Below are 27,066 nucleotides of genomic sequence, written 5' to 3' on the forward strand. Positions count from 1 at the left end.
TTAACTTTAGCAACTCAGATCTTTCTAATCCAATCTCTGATGACAGCGTATACTTACTAGCAATTTTCCTCATGCTTTGACCTTGAAATAACAATTTGAATTAAAGCCGCAAGCGGCGTTTAGGGCCCTCGCAGCCTGCGCGACCGCCAAACCCAGCGCGAGTCGCCAGTGAGCCCCCGCGAACGCCCAGCTAGCCACCTACGAGCTCCGCAAATCTTCCAGCCAGCCACCTGCGAGCCCCGCAAACCCCCCGCATGCCACCTGAGAGCCGCTGCTCCTGCAACCTGCGACCTGCCTTCCCTGCGAACAACCTGCCCTGCAATCAGCCTGTGAACAGCCTGCAACCCACCTGCGAGCCACCTGAGATCCCCCTTCAAGCTGTCAGAGAGCCACCTGTTCTGCCAAATGTAATCCCCACTGGCAAAAGATGAAAATCTTGGTAAGGATGGACATGAGAACACTATTGAATCTATCTATTTGACTGTGGCGAAGGTTTATAACTTTTTTCAAGCATTTCAGAGAAGCTAAATGTGATTGTCACCATCTAATGCTTTTGTTCCATCTGTAGGGGGCACTAGTGCACTTGTTGCTCTGAATCCACAAATCTAAATTAAGTCTTGTCCAGTACATAAGGGAAAGGAAATGGCACGCAAAGTGCAGAAAGAGTGCGTGAGTGATTGTGCAATACGTGTGACAAGGTTGTGGTTTCTCCATAGTGACGTCATGTTGACATTGGGGTGCTGGGCACGGCTGCAGCGTGCAAAAAAGGGCATAGGTCTGATTGACTTTTCTGATCAGGAGTATCTGAAGAACATGTAAAAAAATTTTCATGCATTTCAAAGAAACTAATGCGGTGGACCTCCATACAAAATTGCAGTTTCTTCTGTAGGGGGCGCTATTGCAGCAATCGCCATTGTTTCTCCACTTATGGATTCAGTGTAGGTGTGTTCATAAATGATTCCATTTTGGGGCAGATCGGGCAAAGCACGTGCGATTGATGGCAGGAAAGAGGACAGAAATTTTTGGTCAAACGAAGGCCAAATTCAGGGGCCTCGTGTGACAAGCCCGTTGAATTGAATACGAAGCCTTCGATAACTTTGGATGCCCCATGTCTCTAGATAATGCTGAGCCATTTTGGGTTTAGTGGGTCAAATGCCCTAGGAGAAGTTCGCGCAAATACGAGGTGTCCAACAGTGCAAAATTGGCAAAAACAGAATTTCAAGCCAAGCTAGCGGATTTCCTGTGGGAATGTGGACATGGGTGTCATTGACTTTTTTGATCGTGCTGGGGTAAAGAATGTTTGTCTCGAATTGCATGCATGTCTGAGAAAGTAAATTGTTGGCTCCCCATATAAAGGCAACGCACATTTGCGGTGTGGTGGCGCGTGTGGCGTGCAAAATTGGGCATAGGTCTGATTGCCTTTTCTGACCAGGAGGATCTGAGGATTGTGTACAAAAATTTTCATGCATACCAGAGAAACTAATTTTGTGGACCCCCATACAAATTTTCATTTTGTTCTGTAGGGGGCGCTATGGCATCAATCGACGTGGTTTCTGCACTTATGGATTCAGTGTAGGTGTGTTCATAAATGATTCCATTTTGGGGCAGATCGGGCAAAGCATGTGCGATTGATGGCAGGAAAGAGGACCGGAATTATTGGTCAAACGAAGGCCAACTTCAGGGGCCTAGTGTGACAAGACAATTGAAATGAATACGAAGCCTTCGATAACTTTAGATGCCCTATGTCTCTAAATGATGCTGAGCCATTTTGGTGTTTGTGGGTCAAATGCTGTAGGAGGAGTTCGCGCAAATACAAGGTGAGCGAAATTGCTGACTCGGCAAAAGCCAAATTTCAAGTGAACCTGGTGGATTTCCTGTGGGTCATGCAGGGGTGCCTCAAGAGGATTTTTTGTTTGTCCTGACATGATCTATGTGTGACGAGAATTGCATGAATCTAGGGCAAACTTGAATTTGGCCTCTCCCATAGGGGCCCGAAAAATGAAATTTCCAGGGGGCGCAGTGTAGCCGTGTTTTTGAGTTAGTTTGTGGCGACATTAAAATACGTAATTTTTCGCCAGACCTGACCACCATGCAAAAAATGGTGACTTTTCGCGCATGTTCAGGGGGTCAAAATTGGGTTCAAAGAGAGAGAAAGTATAATAATAATAATAATAATAATAATAATAATAATAATAAAGAATAATGGAGAATTCGAGCAAAAACAATTAGGCGTTTTCCCAGTCACCCCGACGCATACCTTTTCGGAAACGTCTCGACCTGACCCACGTCCCTATGAGGTCGGGGGTCACTGGCGACCGCGTCCCATGCGACCGTGGGGATTTTAACGCATTTTGGGGTATGTGGCATAGTGAATCCAATAGGCTCCTCGCCGAGACTTCGTCGGCTCGGGCCTAAATATGGGGAACCACAGTGGACTCCAGAGTTTGCTGAGAAGACTGATACCACTCTCATGTCTGTGTGCTAAATATGAAGCTGGAGCCTGAAGGGGATTAACTGGAGACTGGAAGCTCCAGGAGGTTATGAGCTGCAGGTCTGTCAGTGCAGGACAAACCAGAGTGCTGAAGGTTGTCCAGATACATTTTGTGTGTCTTTGTATTATATTTTAATTTGAACAAACAATTAAGAAAGGTGTTAAAAATTCAGCTTTAATACATGTACTGTTCAAATTCAGACAGATAATCAGCTGCTTAATTCCTTGTTGTACATACCTATCCATTTGTACCCAGAGGGGTGGTTTGAATAAATGTGTGGACTTGTTGTTCAGCAGATAGGCTGAACTGATCCTCACATGGCTCTGACTCCATCTCTCTCTTGACAAAAAAAAAAAAAAAAATGCATAATCAAAATTTCCTAAATGTCAAACTGTTGCTTAAACACAAATAAGTTCTGAGTCTGTTGAATGCTGACTGCTACTATCTCCTCCAGGGTAAGGTCAGCTCTGCAGCCTCGCTCTTAGAGCCAGCAGAAATAGTTGTGCTTAACAACTTTGCATCAGGATTTGACACCTCCAGGAGCTGAAGCCTCACTTTCTAAACTTACTCCACCACCTACGCATTCTGCATCCTGACTGGAGAGAGGCAGCAAATAAATGTATATTTGAAAACAGATATTTGTCAGGCATCATGTTTCACGATTTGTAGCTGTACAGTTTGTTGCCTGCAGGCTATGTGGTGGCCCAGTAGTAACCTTATAGGCAAACACAGACTCGTGGAAAATGTAATAAATGTGATGTGGTGTTTTGTTGCTCTCAAGTGACAGTTTCACTTCTATTGTAAAATAGCTGTATGAACATGAGGCAATCCTACACACAGGGCAAGATGTTTGGATATATGCACACTTACTGCTCAAACGCATACATTCATATGCACACTGGAGTGTGTGAGCAAGGAAAGCTGAATGTGGTGTTTTTCTGCAACGAGCAGCAGGAATTCAGAATGTCAGGGTTTTGTACTCAGGTAACCATTAAAATGCAGTCCTTTATGTTCTTGCTTTTTTGGAAAGTATTCTCGCTGGAGTACAAGTACCTACACTTGAAAAAATCTACTAAGTAGTTCTCACAGTAATAACACCAGTAGGATAACATAAATACGATACTGTATGCCCTAATCTGCACAAGTCACAAGCAACAATCAGGGAATATATAATTATGTTCCCAGGGTCCCAGGTCTGCTGATCAAACCACCCATAGGTATCAGAGTCTTACCCCACAGTTGGCCTACCCCAGCAGGACAAGGTTATCCTGCTGGGGTAGGCCAATGTTGCCTATGCCACTGAGAGGTTGATTCATGAGGGGGAGTGCTAGGTTGACAGCAATGTTAAGATGAATCAGACATTCACATAAATATCAGAGGATTCCCATCAACTGCATTTAAAATAACTGTAACTTAAAGATGTAAAATGAACCCACCGTTTTTTTTGGCAGGGGCTCTTTTTAGTTTGCAAAATTCATTTCGATAACAGGCAAAGTTACATAATGTAATCTGCGTGGGCTGCAATGGGAGTAATCCTCTAAGAACAAGTTAGTTAAAGCGGCTGATGACAGCATGGTTTTTATGATCTTTCCATTAAGCTAAAATGTTGTGCATTATCTCTTTGAGTCGTACCAGTTTAGTGTTCTTCAGGTTAGCTTTTGCTAGTGGCTAACAGCTCCACTCCAGTAGTGTCAACTGCTTTTTATAAACGCAGATGGCTATAAAAAAAAAAAAAAAAATTATAAATCACTCTAATCTCTGTCACGACTGCCATTTTTCACAGAAAAAAAGATAGGCTGATGTTTCAAGGTAAGTTGGATGCCAGTTTTCATAGTGGAAGAGAAACACTATGACAAATCACTTGTCTCAGGGAGTCATACTTAGAGCTGGTAATGCTAGCTGCTGAATTATTGCTGTTTGTATCTCAGCACTGCTGTGAAGTGAGCAGCACTTTCCTGTCATGACCCTCTGAACTTACAGTGAACTTCTCTCTTTTTCTTCCCGTCCTAGTGGCCCGACGCTAACTCATTTTTCTTTCAGAAAGTATTGATCTTTCTCTCCCTGCTGCAGCTATGAATAAATCACACAAAAGTGACAAAGGGACTGCTGTGGCTGGCAGACGCTGAAGGACTTAAGAGTAGGAGGAGGCGCTCGGCTACAGTAAGTTTTAACTGGACTGTTTGAACCGAGGGACACCCAGTAACCATCACAGCTACAGTCTTGGCCTGGTTACATGGAATGATGAAAAAAAGATGCTTTCAATATAACAGCTGTGCTTGTGTGAGTGTTAATTTCTTGTTTTCCTGTCAAAGAAACCAGGACCAAGGGCTGGTAATTTAATACAAGCAGGTGTTTTCAGATTGCTTTTGTTCCTCAGTATGTTTCATGGGAATGAAGTCCAATTTAAACTGGGTTTCTCTTTATAGATAAGATGGGATGACTGTAACGTTAATGACTTTAATCCTTCCTGAAACATACAGAAGGGAAATGTTTCATGCATATTATTACAGCTGCAACTTACCTAGTTTTCTAGTTTGGAAACAATGTCAGCGTAATGACAGAAAAGCCAGCAGGTGAGCAAGATCCCATTTTTTTTTTTTTTTGCTGAATTTCTCCAGAAATTAAATGTTATCCAGATTTATGAATTTCTACAATTATCACTGTATATGTCTTATTGTCCACAACCTAAAACATGATAAATTTGTTTAAATATGAAATAGATGAGAGGCTAGTGTTTTGTAGTTTTGAAGCTGCTATTAGTAAAACATGTACATTGCAGGTTATATTACCTGTCTGATCAAAAATATATAAGCCACATAGACTGTTTTAAAAAAAAAAAAAGACTGAGTTTGCATTTCCATATTTTTCACCAGACTTCTCATTTTGGTGGCCCTGTCACCAGGGTCAGCCGTGCTGTTTATCATCTGCTTCAATCGAGCAGAGAGGTGGATTTATGTTTGTGCTGAGTAAGCGCTTCCACAGCCACGCCCTGCCAAATCAAATGTCACACCATCTCCTGGGGTATTAATCACATTCAGACACACAAACACACACAGTCGAGCCCAGAAACAGGAGGACAGAGGGAGGAAAGGTCACATGAGCCCTCAGACTTTCCATAAGTTTTCATAAGCATTTTCTTGCCCTTAAGAGCAGTATTCAATCTTTGCATTCCAGGGTCTGTAATTACATGCATGCTGTGACACCGCTGTGTATATACCATCATCTTTTATGATTTTTTATATGTTAACTTAAAAATATTTTATGATTAAAAAAAAAAAAGCCTAAATATGTAAAGGTTTTTTTTGTTTGGTGGTCACTTGAGAGATCAGTTGACTCAGTGCTCTTTCAGGTTCAAGTCCAGGTCACACGTTAGTCTAAAATGTTTTTATGTGAAGAAATTATATATTTACTATCACATTGCCAAGCAACCCTACCTCTGGGATGATGCACCATTAGAGTCAAAGGTTTTATGGCCCTGTGAATTAAGTCTAAACTTTTGACATAATATCAGGCGAGTGTGAGGTCCTGTGAGTGCTATCAATTCCTTCATCCTCCAGGAACTGCCTGTATACTCTCACCACGAGGCTGGGCATTGTCGTACACTGGGAAGAACCGAGGACTCCAGTGTACGGTCTGACAGTGGGTCAAAGGACTTCATCCCGTTACCTAATGGTAGTCAGGATGCTGCTGCTTAGCCTGTAGAGGTCCGTGCGCCCCTCATGGATGTGCCGCCCCTGACCATCGATGACCCACCCCCAAACTGCTCATGCTGAATGATGTTACATCATAACGTTCTCCACAGAGCCAATGCGCACTAGCTGAGGAGTGCAAGGTACGACAACACTGGTGCAATAAACTTGCATGCTTGCATTTTTCTGAACAACAGTATCACATTATTTTTGAGAGCTTTAATGCATGATTGTAATTACAGATAAAACAGATCTGAAACATCAAGGCCAAAACATCCAGGCTGTAGCCCGACACACCTGTGATCGTAGCCTTTAGATTTAGCAGTCCTAGGTATTTCACAGTGGTCTATCATAGAGGATTTTCCACACAGTAAAAGCAGATTTATAGCAGAAACACTGGATGTTTACAGAAGGCTGCAGCTCTAAAAGCATCAATATGACAAAGAAATTACTGATGATTACACTACAGCAGTCTTTACCAAAAAGAGAGATGATTAAACCCAGCAGGCAGGATTATGTTGAAAAAGCATTATTTTTAATGCAGCTCACCAAACCACAGAGATGGTCAGCAAATGGGCAATTTGCATGCGCTGTAGTACCAACACCTACAATCCACACTTCAATTAGGCCAGTAAGTGTCAGTCAGTTTAAACAGAATTCATTTAAATCACATTATCGCACACATCAGATCCAAATCCAGACAAACTGACAGTTTGCTTCAGAAAAAAAATTGTGCCTTTTTTTTGGCTCCTTGCTCAAAAACAGGCATCTGAAATGAAAACAGGAGATTCACACCAACATCTGGTTTGTAAAAATTTATTTCAGTGAGAGAGGAAAGCAAACAGCATGACAAAGTTTTACTGCTTTGACTGAGCTGTTCTGATCGGACACATGAAATGATTAACCCTTTCTACCCTGGCAGTCCAGGGGGCAAGCAGTATCTGTTATTAAAATACAATCTGCTGCTATTTTGAAAACAAGCCACCTATTACAGCATTACAACAGCTAAAATGTTTGCAGAATCCACTGTGTTTGTCCTGAAGAAGTCATAAAGTAACAAATTTCTCATAAATCCACTGAAACAGTGTTTGAGACGCTGCACTCAAAAACACAAATATGAACCAACAAACTCAGTAGAACGTATCCTCTGGGAACCATTAATGGTGGCACTGAATTTTAAGAGAAACGACCGAATAGAGTCTGGATTTAAGCACTCTGCCGATTGAGCTGTATCCTAAACCCGTACACATACTGGGGCTTTTCTTGCATATTCAGTCCATAAAAAGTTTTGTTCAAAATATTTTATAATGCAATAGTTTCTGTCTCTGCAGCTGTCACCTGAAGAGACAGAAAAAAAAGGACAAAGATTAATGGACAGTAGGGATCAGAAAAAGACACTCAGACAAAAACTAATCTCATCCATCTGCACAGGTCAGATTTCACATCGGAAATGGGTTTCCTTCTCTCTTCATTCCTCATCGATCCTTCTTTCTATTCACCTTCTCTTGTTATTTCCATCAATTCCACCTTTCTGTCTCCTTCACGTGGATGAATGGATGGTTGGGAAATTAAAAAAAAAAAAAGTCAGCCTGGTTTCTGTTTCTTCTTTTTCTTTCTGAAGATTTTCACTGTGCTTCTTGGAGAAAGTCTGGAGAGTAGTCAAAAAAAGCACATAAAACATAAAGTTAGGAGCTAGATTCAAGAATTAAACAGCCAGAATTAAAGTGGTAATAGGCTAATAATTTTATATTATGACTGAGTTTAATTAAAATTAAACCTGCCATTCTTTTCCATGCATAATAATTGGTGCATTCCTGTAAATAATATGCCTTTACTAATAAAAACCTCTTTTCTTTTTCCCCAGTACAGACTTATACAAACAGCAACTTTATGACTTTTTTATTAGACATCATCTCAGCCACGACCTGAAGATGAAGTCATTTGGCAGTCTCACCAGAGCAGATGTCAGTAAGCTCATTGATTTCTTCCTGAACGCGGAGGAGGAGGAGGTCCTGCAAGATTTCTTGCTGCTGCTCCTCATCCTCCACCCCAAGAAGCGCCAGTTGATGGTCCTTTAGTCTCAGCAAGACACGCCCTGCAGATTTAAATAGGATTATTCCCAGGGGCCCATTGATTCATTATATATATATATATATATATATATATATATATATATATATATATATATATATATATATATATATTTATATATATATATATATATATATATATATATATAAATAAATAAAGACATTCAAAAAAATCTATCTAAAGTTAATGCTGACTTGGCATAAGCAACTTCTCATTAACATTTCTACCAGTAAAACAAGAATTTCATGCATTTGTTGTACCTGTTATGTCATGTTTGATTACAGCTTTATGGAGTAGGGCCATCTGAGTGGGGTACTGTGCCTGCATCCACTCCAGCACTTCTGCCACCGACCATGACGACGCCCCCTTTGACAGACCCATCACTCTCTGACCAATAAAAATAATTTAAAAAATACAATAAAAAAAATGAAGCCATAAGACAATAAAAATTGAATGCTTACGTATTAGCTGCTTATTTAGCAAAGACAACACAAAAATTTCACTGTAGTAAATGCAGTTAAAAATCAGGCTTCACATTAAAGAAAGTTTGACGTTACTGCATGTTTGACGTTACATCCCTCTCTGCCACTCATCTTCACCCTTTTGTCAGGAAACATCCATAATGTTACAACTTGGATTTTATATCTGTAGGTTTGACCATCATTTCTGTTGCATTTTTAAACTTTTTAAAAGTCTACAGATTGTTTTTTTTTTTTTCTTTTCAGCTTTGACCTGCTGTACTTATCGTTTATGTTCACCTGTGCATTGAGGGATTACTCCTGACATCTCTGATTTTACCTCCTGATGAGGTGGTTTGAGGCTGTAATTCTAATCCATAAATAAAAAAAAGTAGTTCATGCAATGTGTTAACTTGTTTCCAACACGTCTGATTATCTGAACACTAAAGCTTCCTGACCTGTTAAATTAATATAATTGTGTAATAATAAGCAGTACAAAACAAAAGACCAAAAACCACAACCCAAGCAGAAATAACACACAATTTTTCTTTCGATTATCTTCATCATATATTAAAGAAACATTGATAAACAAGAGTACCAATGTTAAATAGTGGGTCATTTCATGTCAAATCATCACGTTTTTATAATATTTCTCCTCAAACACAGATGGGCTTAAATTCAAACATTTGCCTATATTTAACATATTTATTTAAAATATGTGTGTATTTAAGAGTTATTTTCTCAGACTACCATCTGGAAACTCCAGAATTTTGTTTTGTTCAGATTAGACCATCTACTGATATCTTTGTTTTTGTGGAACAACTTGTCATATTTGCTGAATCCAGGATGAAAGTTGAATGAATAAAGCATTTTCTTGAGTTGTGTGTTTTTTGTTTGTTTTTTTTTTTAAATTAGTATGTGCTCAAAAATGGGTCTTCACAGGACTGCTTGAATTTTTTTCTAAACAAGCCAATACTCAGAGATTTGTTTTAATGCATCTGTCCCAAATTACAGATCTGGATTCATTTTTAAGGTAAGAGTGAATTTTTCAGACTTTTATCTTCAACAGTTTTATGTATTCACGTTCAAACATTGCCTCAGACTTCAAAGGTCCCGTGAATCTGTGGAAAGTGGAAACAGAGACCGTTCGCCTTCAAAGCAAAAGTTGTGCATTTTGAAACACATTGCCACTTTGGCACAAGTTTTATTTAGAAGCCAAACCTTCTCCATTGCCATTCTAAGTTTTACTTGGCTAGCAGTGAGCAAATGTTTGCAGACCTTCCATGCAAACTGCAGGAAACTGTAGTAATCTGCTAGCAACCAAAGCAATCACAAGGAGGATTTTGGTGCAGCACCCCTTTTGTGATCACTCCCACCCAGCAACAGCCAGCGGCCTGCAGGAACCACTCACCAACCAGTCAGGGAATACACACATTGTTCCCAGACCCACAGCAACAGACCCACTTCAGAACAAGGCACACACCTTTCCCAGAGTTAATAGTCTTATATCCCACAATACTATCCCAAAACCGACTGTAACAAGTTAGATCTTAAAAACATAGCTTTGCCTTAAGATTGTAATGCGGTGATGGCTCATGCACTTGGATTTGTTTGCTGGCTACAGGCTGCAAACATTCACACGCTTTGATCGAGAACAAGAAAAACTGAGGGGATTTTCTTAAGTGTCGGTCCCTAGACACACTGGCGACACAATTATTCTCAAAAAATGAAAATGGATTTAACACGTCTCCTTTAAAACCAGAAGATGAGCTCAGCAAGTCAGCCGCCATCAGACAACCCTCAACAACAGCTCAATGAAGTTTCGCTCCAGGCACTTAGCTGAGGACATTTTGTCTGCGGCAGACCTTCAAATGTGAGGCAGTGTTATTTTCTCTTGATATCTGATGGTCTGGATTAAATTTTCTCCACGTGTGATGTCCCCTACTTGCTCCGTATAAGCCCATTCTCCTGTGATTAAGTCAACAACCCCCTGAACATGATGACAAATAGCTTTGAATGGCCGACGAACTCTTGTACTGCAAGGTGAAATCAACCAAGTCTGACACTCAGAGGTCAAAAAAGTTCTGCACTTTTTCAAAAAGCTGCCTTCTGTTCATCTGGCTTTTCTCCTAGCCATATCCTCATGGGCTGCAATGTAATAGGGCAAAAACTGCTAAACAGTTGATGTGACCTTTTCAGCAGGCCAGTCTAGTTATTAGGTTGTAAATATAGGAATGTAATTTCCTGAGTTAATTAAGGGGGGTGCGTGATTGGCTGAGGCTGTAACGAGATCCCAGTGGAGTAATTGACATACAGAGAGTGACTGGGGTAAAAAAGACAGGAAAGTTCCCTTCAGCGTCAGAGTGAGCTGAGAGTAAAGAAATCTTACTGAGGCTAATAATGTAGGTTTTATGCCTGAAGACAGCAGTTCTTAAGCCACACAGCTCCTGAAATGGGCCCCAGCGGTTAGATTTTTATAGTGGCATAAAATGACTGTATATACAGCTTGTCTTATTTGCTCTGAACCATTTCATTTAGTTTCACACTGCCAAGTTACAGCTAAACCAGGACGTGTAAACAAAAGCAATATGCAGTGACAAGCAAGGTGGAAAATTAGATTTTTGTAAATTACTGATTGTATGCAAGACTTCTTTTTTTCCCCAGCTGACCGGATGTTTTTCATTATCCTGCTCCCAGCTTTTTACAGCGCTTTAGTTTAGTGGTGTTAAACGGTGTGGACAGTGTGAAGAAATCTCTTTTTTAAAGTGTGATATAAAGCAAGTTTACACTGCCACCAACAAAGATTTTTATGGCATACACAGTACTGTGCAAATGTCTTGAGCCAATACTCAATTCTTTATAAAATAGGTGCAGCGATTTTTACATGGCAACACAGAAATACAATATGAAAGTCAAAAACAGGATTTGAAAAATTCTAACAAGACTGGAAGTCAATACTTGGTATGACCACCTTTATTCTTCTACACAGCCTGAACTCTCTGAGGCGGCTTCCTTCTAATTTCTTTAAGCAGTCTTCAGGAATAGTTCGTCAGGCTTCTTGAAGGATATTCAAAGCTCTTCTTTGGATGCTGGCTGCCCTTTGTTCCTTTTTCTGTCAGGATGATCCCACACTGCTTCAATAATGTTGAGATCCAGTCTCTGGGGAGGCCAATCCATGACTGATTTTGTTGCACTGTGTGTTTTTCTATCCAGATATTCTTTTACTGCACTGGCAGTGTGTTTGGGACAACTGTCAGATGTGTTGTGTTGCCATGACACCGGTTCATCCCTTGAGTTAATTGCCTGAATGATTCATAGGTCAGTCTTAAGTGGATTAACAAGCAGAAAACATTCATCTGAAAACAGTGAGGAACAAGGACTGGACTGAAAATGAGTGAAAAAGCAGCCGATGTCCAAAGAACACTTTGAAAGACCTTCAGAAAGCCTGGAGTACTACCGCACAACAGCACTTAAAAAATTAAAAGAATGTCTGGCTCCCTGAAAGCAAAGTATTAAAAAAAAAAAATTAAAAATTGAGCGGTAAGTCAAGACTTTTGCACAGTACTTTTTCACATATATGTTCACTTTCTGTGCTCAAGGGACACCAAAGGGCAAGCCAAAATTTCAAGGCACACCTGTATTCACATCTGTACAGGTGAGACACTTTTAACAGCTTTTATAGCATATGCCTCGAATCTGTCGTCTTATGAAACACTTTCACACATTCCAACATATGGTCCTGCTGCCTGTGATTCAGAGACAGTGCCTTTTTAAAAGTAGGCCAAAATTCTCTCAGAAGGGATATTTGATTTTCAAGTGCCTCTTTAGCTTGCAATGCCCCATATTAGCATTACCCAACTTCTCCCAACACACAGTTTACTCAAGAACAGGGCTGTTGGTAGGTCATATGCACTGGTGGTTAATTATAGTTTGTGCCCCACAAAAAAAAAATGAATAATTTCCCTGTATTAACCTCCTCAGTTTCACTGAAGGCCTCTGATGTGTCATACTGTCAGAATTCCCATTGCTGAGCAACTTCACAGTCAGAGTGGGCTTTCCTTTGACCATCTGAAATTTTTTTTATATTTTTTTAGGAAAAAGGGGTGCAGCCCTGCAACAGGCTGGCGACCTGTCCAGGGTGTACCCTGCCTCTCGACCTGTGGGGAGAATAATGCAGCACATTGTTTCATGTTGCACTGTTTCAGTACAGGTATCATTTTTAAGTGTGTTCTGGGCTCTTACGGCGAGAGAGGTGCGCATCACATTACATTTAAAAACTCAACACATCCTCTAGAAATTTAGCGGCCCAGACTCACTCAATGCATCCGTTAAAGAAACCAATTCCCTAACTAATTCCACAGCTTTGACTCACTGCAATGGGTGGGTGTTTAATTTCCTCCCTGCTTAACTCTGACTTGAGTGTTGATAGCTTGCCAACCCAACAGGGGACACAGGACATCTTGAATTGCAAGTGAGGGGAAAGCATGGCCTTTACACATTTCCAGTTATTCTTTGGGAGCTAGAAATTGATATATAACAGGATTTCATATCATACCTGAGTTTCAGTATTGAGTGTGATAAATGTTATCTAAACACACAGACCATTAAAATAAATCTTTTTTTGTGAGGAAACTACAATTTTAAAACTGCCAGAACCAGTTTACATTCAACAAGGAAACAACTGCGCATAGGCATCTTCATACATACATTATGTCTCTCAGTTTTTCGACTACGTATCTTGGAGAGAGAGCCTCCATACTTATGATATAATGACCAAATACAAACCAAAGAAAACTCCAATGGTCAAACAAGACACATGCACAAGCTGCAGAGTGCAGCATTCTCCATGCACTGTAAAGATAATCCTGCCACCTTGTGGTGTCTTGCAGAAGTACATCATCTGATCAAAGCTTTAAAATTGTTTCAGAAATGAATAAGTGGTCCAACGTTTCCATAACCTTAAATTCCGCTCTTTAATCCGCAGCTTTGCTCCGTTTTAAAGGGTGCAATGCACCCGCGATGCCGACTTGTGTTCAGAATTCAAACAGTTGGCGCTTTATTGTGTTTTCTTTCAGCAAATGGTAAAACATGAACTAAAACTGCATTGTGAGTTTTTCATAGTACTGCAGACGTTATTAATGCATCAACTTGCCTGAACCTTTACTACTGCACAGTTGTGTAAAGCCTTTTTTGTTGTTGTTGTTGACAGGCTAGTGCCGAATTGAAGCAGTGCACCTTGCTGCGTCACACCAACTGTGTATGCGTGCCAGAAAATAAGGGATACTTAACATATGACCAGTTTGAATAGGATTTGGGGTCAACCTATCGATAAACAACTGTCTATCAACAACGTCAAACATCCACAAACAGACGGTAGGCGTGCTATCAAAACACTCAGATATCTACGCAAACTTTGTGTGGGTGTTTTGTTCAGTAATGAATTAACATTTACCTCCTGCCTGCTCCGTCTGGTAACCTTCTAATGGCGACTCTATTTGTACTTGTTCAGCCAATGGAAGCGGTAGAGTTGATGCTCCGCCCATCACCGCTGCTCCGTGATGCCTTCAGGTGCTGAAGAAATATTTGTAATGTGTACAGTGCATACTGGATTGCATTAATGAAGTACACCAGTAAAGTGTGTATTGTTTGCATGTACACTGGTGTCTGCAAATTAACAAGAAAACACTGATGTGTAGCCTATAGAGTACAAAATCTTATAGCAATAGTAGCAATAATAGTAACGTATTTCTAGTGCACTGACAATGTGTAGGAACACATTGGCTCTGTTAAAAATATTGGTCTTATGTATTGTATATAAAATAACATAAGAATAATAAGAATATCTTTATTGATCCCAGAGGGAAATTCATATGTCTGACATAGCTCCTCTGCCATTTGTCCAAACTGTCATTTGATGCAAATACAGATGCCATTTGTGCAAAGGCTCATCAGTGTATGTATTTGTATCGGAAACTGAGGGGTTTTAATGTGGATAACATTTTTATGAACATTTTTAATTCTTGTGTTATTGAGTCTGTTTTAACTTTTTCTTTATTCTGTTGGTTTGGTTCTCTGAGCCTCAAGAACAAAAGAAGGTTAGAGAACATTGCGAAACTGTGTAGCAAGGTGGCAAGTGTAAGTCTTACTGATCTTGCCCTCCTGTACAGGGTTCGAGCCACCCAAAAGGCAGAAAGGATTTGGGGTGATAGCACTCACCCCCTGTCCTCAAAGTATCAGCTATTGCCTTCAGGAAGGAGGTACTCTCTGCCACAGTGCAGAACAAACAGATTTAAATTCTCTTTTATTCCCAATACTATTAACTTTTTGAATTCTTTTAGATGATTGTGTCCCTGGTTGCATGTGTTGTATTGTTTTATAGATTTATTTATTCTTGCTATTGGCTGCTATTGGCTTCAAAACAAATTGCCCCTTGGGGATAATAAAGTATTTTGATTGATTGATTGATTGATTGATTGATTGATTGATTGATTGATTGATTGATTGATTGATTGATTGATTGGTTGATTGATTGATTGATTGATTGATTGATTGATTGATTGATTGATTGATTGATTGATTGATTGATTGATTGTACATATGAGAACTGAAAAGCCTGATGGCTGTAGGTCCATATGCTCAGTCTCACCTTTTCATGTCAGTTTGAACTGTTAACACCGTTCGCTTCAGTAATCCATCCACCCATATATATTTAATATTACATAGCCATAGGCGTGAAGCTGAAATAATCCACAGACATGTAACTGTGAGTTCCAAATTGCCCCACAGTGATTAACACAAAATTAATCTTAATTTATGAATAAATATATATAAACAGAAAAATAATTTTTATGTTGTCTGTGGTTACATATTTTGGTATTTCATACTATACCTTTCTAATTTAGCACTGGAACTAATCGAAAACGTCAACCACCAACAACAAACTGTGAAAATTAGTATAAATGAGGCTATTATTTTAAACTTTCAGAGGACACAAGCTCAGTGTTTTATTGCCTGCATCCAACAGAGGGCGCACGTGTACAGCAGGTGGGAGTCATCACCTGGCAGCTTCGGTCCCAGCTGGAGTTTTGTGGTGGTCACAGACGTTGTTGTGAGTTTATTACGGTAGTCCAAATTTCAGAGTTTGCTCTGCAGCTGCCTGTCTCCACACCATTGACATGCATGTTGCACTACTTTACACAGTTTTACAGATTGCTTTTTTTTTGTAGATTCAATGATACTTTGAGAGCTGGGGGACTGAAAGAAGAACGCAGGACGCAGCTGACAGTGTGAGACAGGAGCACTCATGCTGCTTCTCTCGTTTCATGTCGTACAGTCTTACTATTATCTGATGAAATATTTAACATATTTTTAAGTAAATCTGCATCTCTTCCGCCTCTCATTCTTCTGAAAAGGGATGTCATGTAATGTGTATATACTGCTAACTGGTGCTATATGAATAAGACTGAATAGATCTAAAGGTGTTCCTGGAATCTGGCTTTACAAAACAGTCAGCCGGGTTCATATTCGCACAGTTTTAGCATTGATATGGCCAACAGTTAGTGCTGAGTTATGAATTAAAGACAACCTTTGCTGCAAAAGCGGTAATTACTCAAGCACACCCAGTTAATGCCATGTTTTCTCAGCACTCTGCTCAATAACACAACACACACATTCATCCATCTTTATTTGTAAATAGAACCTGATATCATAATAACTGGTTATAACATGTGCACCTCAAACATGATATTTCAAAAGCTGGAGAAGTTGTCAGCAAAAAAAGAAATCCCCCGAGTCCAAAAACAGTTGAAAAACTCTTATTCCTAAATAAAAACCTCTGAATTCCCATCCCCAAATTTCATGACTGTCTGAGTTATACAAGCACAACCCACCTTACCCGCACCTACTTTGTTTCCTCAATCTGCCTTTATTAGCTGGCTATGTACCACAGACCTTCAAGGTGGCTGTTATTAAACCACTACTTAAAAAGCCATCACTTGACCCAGCTATCTTATCTAATTATAGGCCAATCTCCAACCTTCCTTTTCTCTCAAAGATTCTTGAAAGAGTAGTTGTAAAACAGCTAACTGATCATCTGCAGAGGAACGGTTTATTTGAAGAGTTTCAGTCAGGTTTCAGAATTCATCACAGTACAGAAACAGCATTAGTGAAGGTTACAAATGATCTTCTTACAGCCTCTGACAGTGGACTCATCTCTGTTCTTGTCCTGTTGGACCTCAGTGCAGCTTTTGACACTGTTGACCATAACATTTTATTACAGAGATTAGAGCATACTATAGGTATTAAAGGTACTGCACTGCAGTGGTTTGAATCATATTTATCTAATAGACTCCAATTTGTTCATGTAAATGGGGAGTCTTCTTCACACACTGATGTTAATTATGGAGTTCCACAGGGTTCTGTGCTAGGACCAATTCTATTTACATTATACAGGCATTATATATTAGGCAGTATTATTAGAAAGCATTGCGATTTTTCAATTTTCATTGTTATGCAGATGATACTCAGCTTTACCTATCAATGAAGCCAGATGACACACATCAATTAGTTAAACTGCAGGAATGTCTTAAAGACATTAAGGCCTGGATGACCTCTAATTTCCTGCTTCTAAATTCAGATAAAACTGAAATTCTTGTACTCTGCCCCACAAATCTTAGAAACATGGTGTCTAACCAGATACTTACTCTGGATGGCATTACTTTGGCCTCCAGTAACACTGTGAGAAATCTTGGAGTCATTTTTGACCAGGATTTGTCCTTCAATGCACATATTAAACAAATATGCAGGACCGCTTTTTTGCATTTGCGCAATATTTCTAAAATTAGAAACATCCTTTCTCAGAGTGATGCTGAAAAGCTAATTCATGCATTTATTACTTCTAGGCTGGATTATTGTAATTCATTATTATCAGGCTGTTCTAAAAGCTTCCTGAAAAGCCTTCAGCTGATCCAAAATGCTGCAGCTAGAGTACTGACAGGGACTAGAAAGAGAGAGCATATTTCTCCCATATTGGCTTCTCTTCATTGGCTCCCTGTTAAATCTAGAATAGAATTTAAAATCCTTCTCCTCACATACAAGGTCTTGAATAATCAGGCCCCATCTTATCTCAAAGACCTCATAGTACCGTATCACTCCAATAGAACACTTCGCTCTCAGACTGCTGGCTTACTTGTGGTTCCTAGGATACTTAAGAGTAGAATGGGAGGCAGAGCCTTCAGCTTTCAGGCCACTTTTCTGTGGAACCAGCTCCCAGTTTGGATTCGGGAGACAGACACCCTCTCTATTTTTAAGATTAGGCTTAAAACTTTCCTTTATGACCAAGCTTATAGTTAGGGCTGGATCAGTTGACCCTGAACCACCCCTTAGTAGTGCTACTATAGGCCTAGGCTGCTTTCATTCACCTTATTTACTTTGTTTATACTCCACTCTGCATTTAATCATTAATTGTTATTAATCTCTGGCTCTCTTCCACAGCACGTCTTCTGTCCTGTCTCTCTCCCCTCAGCCCAACCGGTACCGGCAGATGACTGCCCCTCCCTGAGCCTGGTTCTGCTGGAGGTTTCTTCCTGTTAAAAGGGAGTTTTTCCTTCCCACTGTTGCAAAGTGCTGCTCATAGGGGGTCATTTTGACTGTTGTGTTTTCTCTGTATTATTGTAGGGTCTTTACCCACAATACAAAGCATTTTGAGGTGACTGTTTGTTGTGATTTGGCGCTATATAAATAAAATTGAATTGAATTGAATTGAATTTTGGATAAATTGGTCATTTAAAAAGAAAACTCTGTTACTTCATAATACGTTCATAATTTAATTTCTTTATATGCACAAAGTAAACACCCCGCTGTCGATGAGGTAACTGAGGTCCCAAATATAAAACCTGTTGTCCGACTCTTACTAAACATTAAATAAAGCTACAAAGTCTTCTGACAGCACAGCTGAACATGACTGGTAGAATAAGAACACAATAAGAAAGAAAACAACCAATCAGAGCCCTCGTCTTTTTGTGTGTTGAAATAATTTATGAATGTTACAATATTCAGTACCGACTTTAATAAATACCCCAGACTCATAACCTGCAGAAAAAGAAAAACTGTGCGTTTAAACACGTGGCACAGTAACAGCGGCTTTATTAATATGCGGGTGACTCAGACAACAAATAAGGTTTTGTGATCTTCTTGTGTGTATCCTACACCTGTCACACACAAAAATGTTTCCATCACTTGTGCAGAGGTCATGTCCTTTGACGCCTCCAAACAACATGTATCTAGAATCAGAATAGAAAGAATGTGATGTACACACACACTCAAACTGTAGTTACCCTTAACAAGAATCTGTGTATGCAATACTTGTATTTTATGGCAAATATAATATGCAGATTAGTTTCAAATGTTAGCAGATCATTTAATTACTATTATCTGTTACCAGTCCCAAATGTAGCACCATGCTAAGTGGTCTCTTCCACCACTTAGCATGTGATTGTTCATGCTATAAGGTTGGAGGGATGACAAAGTGACAAAGTATACAGCTCTTTTACTTTTTATGGCAGGAAATGATGGTTTTCAATTCAGTTCATCCATCCATCCATCCATCCATCCGTTTTCTTCCTCTTATCTTTTTCAGGGTCGTGGGGGAGTTGGAGCCTATCCCAGATGTCAAAAAACGAGAGGCAGAGTATACCCTGGACAGGTCGCCAGCGTGTTGCAGGGTTCAAGTCAGCTCAGTTCAGTTTTACTCAGATGGCACCAGATCGCAACAACAGTTGCCTCAATCCTCCTAAGACCCTGCATTCACATATGGAGACATTAAATTTTGGCTTTGTGGCACTTTATACTTCATTCTGCTCAACACTGTTTTATAAATTGTTAAGCCATGTTGACTTTGTTGTGTTATGCTGTAAAATAAACCCACTGTCCCCATCTGAAGACTTTTTTTCTATGTAGCAATCATGTAACAAAATACAACTTCCTGTTTGAATGACGCTCCCTGGAATGTGCCATGGAGTTTTATAATAGATGATTGATAACTGTCATGGTAAAATTAGCAGAGAGGAAGAAAAAGAGAAATTGTTTACATGTTTTATCAAAAAGTTATTCCTGTGTAGTGTTTAATGTGTGTTCACTCTTTGTGTAGATAGTTCTTCATTTCATCCTAATTTGAAACATCACTGGCTATGTGCAGGTCCCATAAGATTGCTGTCTAATGTGCTTTTGAATTCTTGAATTAAGAAGAATACAATTTTTTACAGGGCAGCACGGTGGTGTGGTGGTTAGCACCACACAGCTAGAATGCCATCACAAAGGTCCTAGGTACAATTCCACCTTGGCCTGGGCCCCTCTGTGTGGAGTTTGCATGTTCTCCCCATGTCTCGTCCCCCCACAGTCCAAAGACGTGCAGTACCCCTGGCTGCAGAATCGAGTTCGAGTCAACCCTCAAACACTTGCTGAGATGCCTGGCCTTTAATCTCTCTTTTATTTCTTGCTTTCTTTACATTTTTTGTTTACTTTTGTTTAATTAAGTACTTTATAGTCACCAGTCGCAGCGATGATTTGGCCCTTATTTTCTGTGGAATCCTACAGTAAATTGTGATGAGACTCTGCACACATACAGAGGAGGTCACCCAGATTAATAATCTACTGAAAATTTCATGTCAGCTTCCAGTGCTGATTTTTTTTTTTTTTTTGGAATTTTTCAATGTATTTTCATACTGTATTAACTTTGGTGAATATGAATGTATTACACCACCAATTGCTGTGGAATCCTAGAGTAAATTGTGATGAGACTCTGCGCACATACAGAGGAGATCAGCTAGATTCATAATCAGCTGGGAATTTCATGTCAACTTCCAGTGCTGATTTTTAGGAATTTTTCAATGTTTTTCTTTCACATCTACTTGATTTGTCCCTTTATTTCTGTGGAATCCTGCAGTACGTTGTGACAGAACTTCACAGCCAGGGATATTTTTTAATGATTTTTTAAAATATCATATGAGCATCCTGGATTGAGTTTATTCAATATGTTCTGAACTGTCGATTTATAATTACAATGGTACAGAACTATAACATATGCATGTGTTTATTTATTCTATTTTTCTGCATGCATACCAGCCACATATAAAAACAAAAAAGGTAATCAGCTGGAACTTATTGTAGGTCATGGTGAAGATCTGCATGAATTTCTAATAGAATAGAATAGAATATTATGCCTTTATTGTCATTATACAGTTAGTGCATTACAGCTCAGCAGCCTGAACAGCCAACAACTCTGCAGCTGCAAAGATTGTTTATTTTCAAAGCTGCACTCACGAGCATGTTGTGATTTGTTTTCTGACCACAAATGTGCTGGAAAAGCTGAATTGCTCATCTAGATTTGGTGCTGTGCAAACAACAGTTTCCTTGTTCCTATCTTCAAAGTTTAAATGTGGGTGAGATGTTCTTTCAGCTGATATAAACAGAGAAACTGTACCTAAAACACATTTGTTTATTTGAGTACTGTGGGACGGTTTGCAAACATGGCTTCTGCAGGGGAGAATGAATTCTTTAGAGTATTAAATCTTGGTCTGCCAGAAAACACTGACAACCTGAGACTATTATACAACTTAAGGCAATCACATGTACTTGTGACAGAGCATGAAGTATTCCAGTCAAAGCAGCGCTACATAACAAATAAATATTGTGGTTGTCAGTGGACATGTCACATTCCCCAGGGTCGAACACTGAGTTACACAACTCAGTCAATATCAAAGGTTACGGTACTGCAACATAAGTTACACTCGAGCAAATATTAAGTACGCTCAACACTGTGTGTTATTATTTCAATAAATAACTGATAATGGTTGTTGAGACTAACTGAGTATTTTCAGCACATGTACACATGGGCTCTTGGGAGGCCAATCCATAACTGATGGTGTTGCAATGCGTGTTTTTCTGTTTCTTCATTCTGCATTTAATCAAAGTTGACTCCTGCTTTTGCACACTGTAATGCAGTCTGCATTACAACGTAACAGCATTATAGTTTCCAACACGAGTCAAGTTTTTGGGAGGAGAATGCAGAGAAGGATGGAGGGGGCGTTATTATATTATTGCCTGACCCCTAATTTGTACTGCTCAGAGACGGCTCACAGGACAGTTTGTAAATGATTTGCACCAGCTACCATTCAGAGCAGATATCTCAGTTACTGCGTGGAGAAATTTGACAGAGGGTCAGTGTTGTACATGGACTTGCAATCGCACATGTAATGCCTCTGTGAAATCTTGGCAAACATGGTGGAGACAAAACACGTGAATATTTAATTCTTGCAAGTCTGAAGAGAAGGAACCAGTCGCCAGGTCCACGGCTGTCTTTTTTTTTTTTTTAAACTGTTTTGCAACCCAGTGTTACTCTAATTTGTCAGAGGCATGTGGAATCTCACCACGATTAGGAATTTCTTCCCAATAGCATGCATGCTGTTGATGTTATGGACAAAGGTAAGTTAGAAGAATAAATGCTTAAAATTGCCATCAGAAGCTGGTGGGCATGTGCAGATGTACTAGCTCTCCAGCATTGCATATCTGCATGACATTAGTCAACAACTGAATAATTTAGCCACGGTGACAATTCTAGACTCGAAAGCTTGTTTCCACCACTGAAAAAAAATTCAAACTTTCGAGTCAGCTCCGCCAATCAGGAAGTTATTTTCCCAAAATTTCGACTTATTAACTCAAAATTTTAAGTTATGGATGCCTGTTTTTGTTTTTTGTTTTCAGCAGCACAAACAAGCTTCCGTATGAGTCTGTTGGAGCTCTTGACAAAAATTTGTAGGGAGCCATCAAAACCAGAATTCATCACCATTATGTTTAAGTAATCTGACAACAACTAAAAAAATTACAAAATGTTTTTTCAGAGCCTGACCAATACGTCGGTCAACATTAACAGTTGATAAATAAAAATAAAAAATTGAAACAGAGCTGGGAGAAACACCGTTCAACCGTGTTCTGTGTTCATGTTGCAACTAATGTTAATCATCAGAGTAAACAAAAACAAAGCTCTGCCATGGACGCTCGCTCTCTGGGCAGTATTGTATTTGAACTTTGCATTCTTTGCTCTTTTTAAATGTACTTTAAGAATATTGTAGTGCAGTAAAATCACATAAGAGTAGCATGACAGATGTGTATGTTGATTTTACAAACATGTGGGAGAAGGTCATGGATAATATTGATTTGTAAATAACGACATGAATAACTTGAGCTTATTACATAATATTATACTACAGTACATTTCTAACTAACTAGGCAGCTCATTCTCTGTCTCTTAACAATACTTTAAAGATAAAACACATATTGGAGTCAACTTGAAAGAAAGCCAGAAGTGAAATGTAAAAGTGGGGTCAGAGGTCAAATGTATTGTAATATTTAGAATTTCCATACACTGTATTATGTCAGTGCAAACAATGGGAGTGAGAAACAGCTTTACGTAGTATTTTAATCATTTTGATCTTCAGCGCAATCTATTGACCTTGAAGGAGAGGTTAGAGGTCAAATGTGACATGATGTTTTAAATCTTCATAAGGCACTTTCTATATGTTTCTATATGTTGACAATGCACACGTACATGTTAACATGACCCCAGTCTACAGCCCTGCAAAGTTTTTAAAGAATTCATTCAAAACCTTAAAGCTATCAGTTCACAGACAGACACACACACACACACACACACACACACACACATACACACCCTACTAAAAACATAAGGTCCTGGGCCGAGGTAAAAATGATGTGACACTAGTGCAACTAACTTATTAAAGTGTCTCTACATTAAAGGCTAGACTATCAGCATAGTTATTTATATTATCTTATTATCTGCTCGGTTCACCACTGTCTTGTTGTTTTCCTCCTCTTCCTCTTTTGGTTTTCTTTCTTTTTTCACTCCCAGCTGACTCCTCTTCATTTTCATTGTTGTCATTAGGTTTGCTTAAACAGAATCACGAATGCCACTTTCAGCAGCAGTCAGTGGAGTCAGTGTGAGGTCAGGTCTCCCCTAGTGTCACTGCAAATGCTCCACATGTATAGCCACAGGTATAAGTTTGTCAGTCCTTGTAATCCCCCACTGGCCCAAGGACGCCTCTGCGTAGCTGTCAGTTGTAGAGCATGGCATGTGTCATCAGGGTACGGAATGACATCACTGTCCAAAATTCCAGCACAGGTGCTTCATGCATCACGCAAAGATAATTGTTGGCACATCCACCCAATCTGCAAAGCCTTAATATTGGTTTAAATTAACAGCAAGACTATTTGGCCGCTTCTATCCTCTTTTATGCACCCAATTAAGAAGCATAAATAACGCTGTAGTCCATTTACAGGGGCTTATATCTAATTTTCTCTTTTTAAAAAATGTTTCTAGGTGTCCCAGTCAACCGGTTATTTCGAGGTGCAGCTGATCTCAGTGGAGAACGTAAAAGGCGAGTTGGCGAACGGCGAGTGCTGCGATGGTTTTCGCGGCTCCCAGGACCTGCGCTGCACTCGAGACGAGTGCGACACTTACTTCAAAGTGTGCTTGAAGGAATATCAGATGGAGGTCACCACCAGCGGCTCCTGCACGTTCGGAGCTGGATCTACACAAGTTCTCGGTGGAAATATGTTTTCTTTTAAGAACTCGAGTGAAATCGACAATACTGTGATCCCCTTCCAGTTTGCTTGGCCGGTGAGGGATTTCTTACTCCAGTTAAGCTGGAGTTTAAAATGTGGTGTCACGATGAGGGGCTGTGTGCGGCGGGAGAGGACCCAAATGCAGGACTGACACAGACGTAAACTAAAACTGGTTTATTCCCAAAAATACAAAATACAAAAACTCGAAATCTCAACCAAGGCACAAAACAAACCGGAAGCCTGGGAGAACACGAAAAACAAAACACACAGCTTAAGGGGAACACTGGGGGGGAAACAATGACGACAGCGCAACAACTAACAAAGGCAGACTAAGGGTTTAAATACACACAGGGGAATTAGGGCAAGTGGAAACAACAGGGGATGACAGGTGAACCAAATGAGACTAATGACAAAGGGGAAGCAAAACTAAACACAAAGCACAAGGAACACAAGACTGTCAAAATAAAACAGGAACTGACTAACATAACAGATACTAACCTAAACACAGAAACTTAACAAGGCAACCTTACAAAACGAAACAAAGGAAACCAACCCGCACACTCAAACAACAAACAGAAAAACTAAAAGAAACACTAAGAAAACAACCAGAAAAAGTACAACAAAAGAAAGCTACACAAAAGAAACTCAAAACGCTGGGCCACCGGCCCAGGACCATGACATGTGGGGCATTTTCTGTTGTATGTGCGGGCGCACACACACACACACACACACACACACAAACACAGGACTGCAATTTTAGTTGACTGCCAGTTGTTTTCTTGATTGTTTCATCTACAGCACAAGATGATGTTTTTAAATAGCTTGTCAACACTAATTATTTACAGTCATCCCAACATTTACCGTCTGATTAACATCAGCAATTAATCTGCCATGATGGCAATAGTGATTTCAGTGTCTTATTCAATTAATTTCATAATTAAGAAGTGTACATGAATATCTTAATATATAATTGATTCTGAATCTTGGTCTTGCTTGCAATTCATTCATTGAAACAAACTTTTTTGGAAAAAAAATGGAGCTTATCTGTTGATGGTAAAGAATATTTTCTCCATCTGGAGATCAGTAAGGTACCGTGAATGTGCACCAGTGCACAAAGCAGGTCCATAAAGACACGGATGAGTGAGTTTGGTGTGGAAGAACTTGACTGGCCTGCTCAGAGTCCTGACCTCAAACCCGATAGAACACCTTTGGGAAGAATTAAAGCAGAGACTGCGAGCCAGGCCTTCTCGTCCAACATCCGTGTCTGGATTGTTAGAAGTTGAGAACCCTGATGATTATTTTTTTTAATTAGGAAAGAGGATGATTGCGTTGTTGAAGAAAAAGTAGCTGCAAAAATTAGGCATATTTACGCAGCTGTTCATCCCAAATATGGTCAGTGAGACTGAAAACTGCTGTTAGTCAGCCAGTGGACAACACTGGGAAATCTTGTTTAGGCGCACGTGGCAGAGCTGAAATATTTAGTCCTAAATGTCATGTGACTAGTTTGTTTCCTTTTCCTCCAGCTGATCTACACATTGATTGTAGAAGCCTGGGACTGGGATAACGACACACGCAACAGTAAGTTTAAACTTCACATGAATCCTCAGTAAGATTTGCTCAGTACAGTATGACGAACACCAAAACGTCTGAGCTGTTAACTCGTGTCAACTCGCTTGATGGCAGTTTGTGCGAAAGTCTTAAACTACTGCAAATACACAAAGGAAATCTGTGAAATAACTTCCAAACTGCTGACTCATTGCTGTTGGCTTCTTCCATTGTGTTAGCTCACCCTCTAGCAACTAATCCATTGCATCTTGTATTTGGTGTATGAAACACAAAACAGCAGATTACTGAATTGAATAGACTGGGCCTAAAGTTGGGACTAACTATATATCTGATCCAGTATCTATAGTTCCCTGAGTCTTTGTATAATTTAGATGCAACGAGGTGTTTGTGTGTGCAGTGAGAAGGAAGTGAGTCTGAATTTAGATTGCACTAACTGAGTGCGTCTCACGGTGGTTCATTCTTCTGCAGCCTTCAGTGTTTCACATTTCAAACATGATTCTGCGGTCTAAGCATACCAGATATTTGCAGCTTCACATGACTTGTCTTCATCCTCTTTTCTTTCAGCTGAAGAGGAGCAGCTGATTGAGCGCAGCATCCACACTGGCTTTATTAACCCTGGTGACCCCTGGCAAATGATCTTGCATGATGGGCCTGTGGCTCGCATCATTTATCGTATCCGGGTGAGGTGTGACAAAAACTACTACAGAAGCACATGCAACATATGGTGTTCTCCTCGTGATGACAACTTTGGCCACTACCGCTGTGGACCTTCAGGGAATCATGTGTGCCTGGATGGCTGGATGGGCCGGGGCTGCACAACAGGTGAGCTCCGAATACTGTGAAATCTGAAAAACTGCATTGTAGGACAGCTGCTTCTGCAGTGAAGCGGACGCTGCACTGATCTGTCGTGGTAAAGAGGGAGCTGAGCGTAAAAGCGAAGCTGTCAATTTACTGGTCGATCTACGTCACTACCCTCACCTATGGTCACGAGCTTTGGGTAGTGACCGAAACAATAATATTGCAAATACAAGCGGCAGAAATGAGCTTCCTCCGAAGAGTGGCTGGCCTCTCCCTTAGAGATAGGGTGAGGAGTGCGGCCATTCGGGAGGGGCTCAGAGTAGAGCCGCTGCTCCT

The 27,066-nt window shown here is 40.0% G+C and overlaps 2 protein-coding genes across 3 annotated transcripts in view; one reads left to right on the forward strand and one right to left on the reverse strand.

Moving 5' to 3' along the window:
* Positions 1–6,981: 6,981 nt before the first annotated feature.
* Positions 6,982–14,238, reverse strand: LOC115774242 (sterile alpha motif domain-containing protein 12-like). Its single transcript, XM_030721410.1, has 4 exons — positions 14,183–14,238; positions 8,533–8,664; positions 8,136–8,276; positions 6,982–7,829 (listed from the first exon to the last, which is right to left on the reverse strand). The coding sequence occupies exons 2-4, from the start codon at positions 8,651–8,653 to the stop codon at positions 7,807–7,809; spliced, it is 285 nt and encodes a 94-aa protein (XP_030577270.1). The 5' UTR covers positions 8,654–8,664; positions 14,183–14,238; the 3' UTR covers positions 6,982–7,806.
* Positions 14,239–21,751: 7,513 nt separating this feature from the next.
* LOC115774539 (protein jagged-2-like) overlaps positions 21,752–27,066 on the forward strand; it is a 29,603-nt gene continuing 24,288 nt past the window's right edge. The window contains exons 1-4 of one of the 2 annotated variants that reach the window (XM_030721882.1): positions 21,752–22,209; positions 24,122–24,421; positions 25,890–25,944; positions 26,497–26,754. In XM_030721882.1, the coding sequence (XP_030577742.1) occupies positions 22,141–22,209; positions 24,122–24,421; positions 25,890–25,944; positions 26,497–26,754 (682 nt within the window). In that variant the 5' untranslated portion in view covers positions 21,752–22,140. The remainder of the gene's footprint in view (positions 22,210–24,121; positions 24,422–25,889; positions 25,945–26,496; positions 26,755–27,066) is intronic. The other variant, XM_030721881.1, reaches the window with a different exon arrangement.

Source organism: Archocentrus centrarchus, chromosome 24 (assembly GCF_007364275.1).
Source record: "Archocentrus centrarchus isolate MPI-CPG fArcCen1 chromosome 24, fArcCen1, whole genome shotgun sequence".
Taxonomy (NCBI): domain Eukaryota; kingdom Metazoa; phylum Chordata; class Actinopteri; order Cichliformes; family Cichlidae; genus Archocentrus; species Archocentrus centrarchus.

Coding starts and splice junctions, on each gene's coding strand:
- LOC115774242 (XM_030721410.1), bottom strand. CDS start 8,653: ATGGGTCTGTCAAAGGGGGCGTCGTCATGGTCGGTGGCAGAAGTGCTG. Junction 8,277..8,532: donor AATCAAACATGACATAACAG/GTACAACAAATG, acceptor TTAAATCTGCAG/GGCGTGTCTTGCTGAGACTA. Junction 7,830..8,135: donor GCTTACTGACATCTGCTCTG/GTGAGACTGCCA, acceptor ACTACTCTCCAG/ACTTTCTCCAAGAAGCACAG.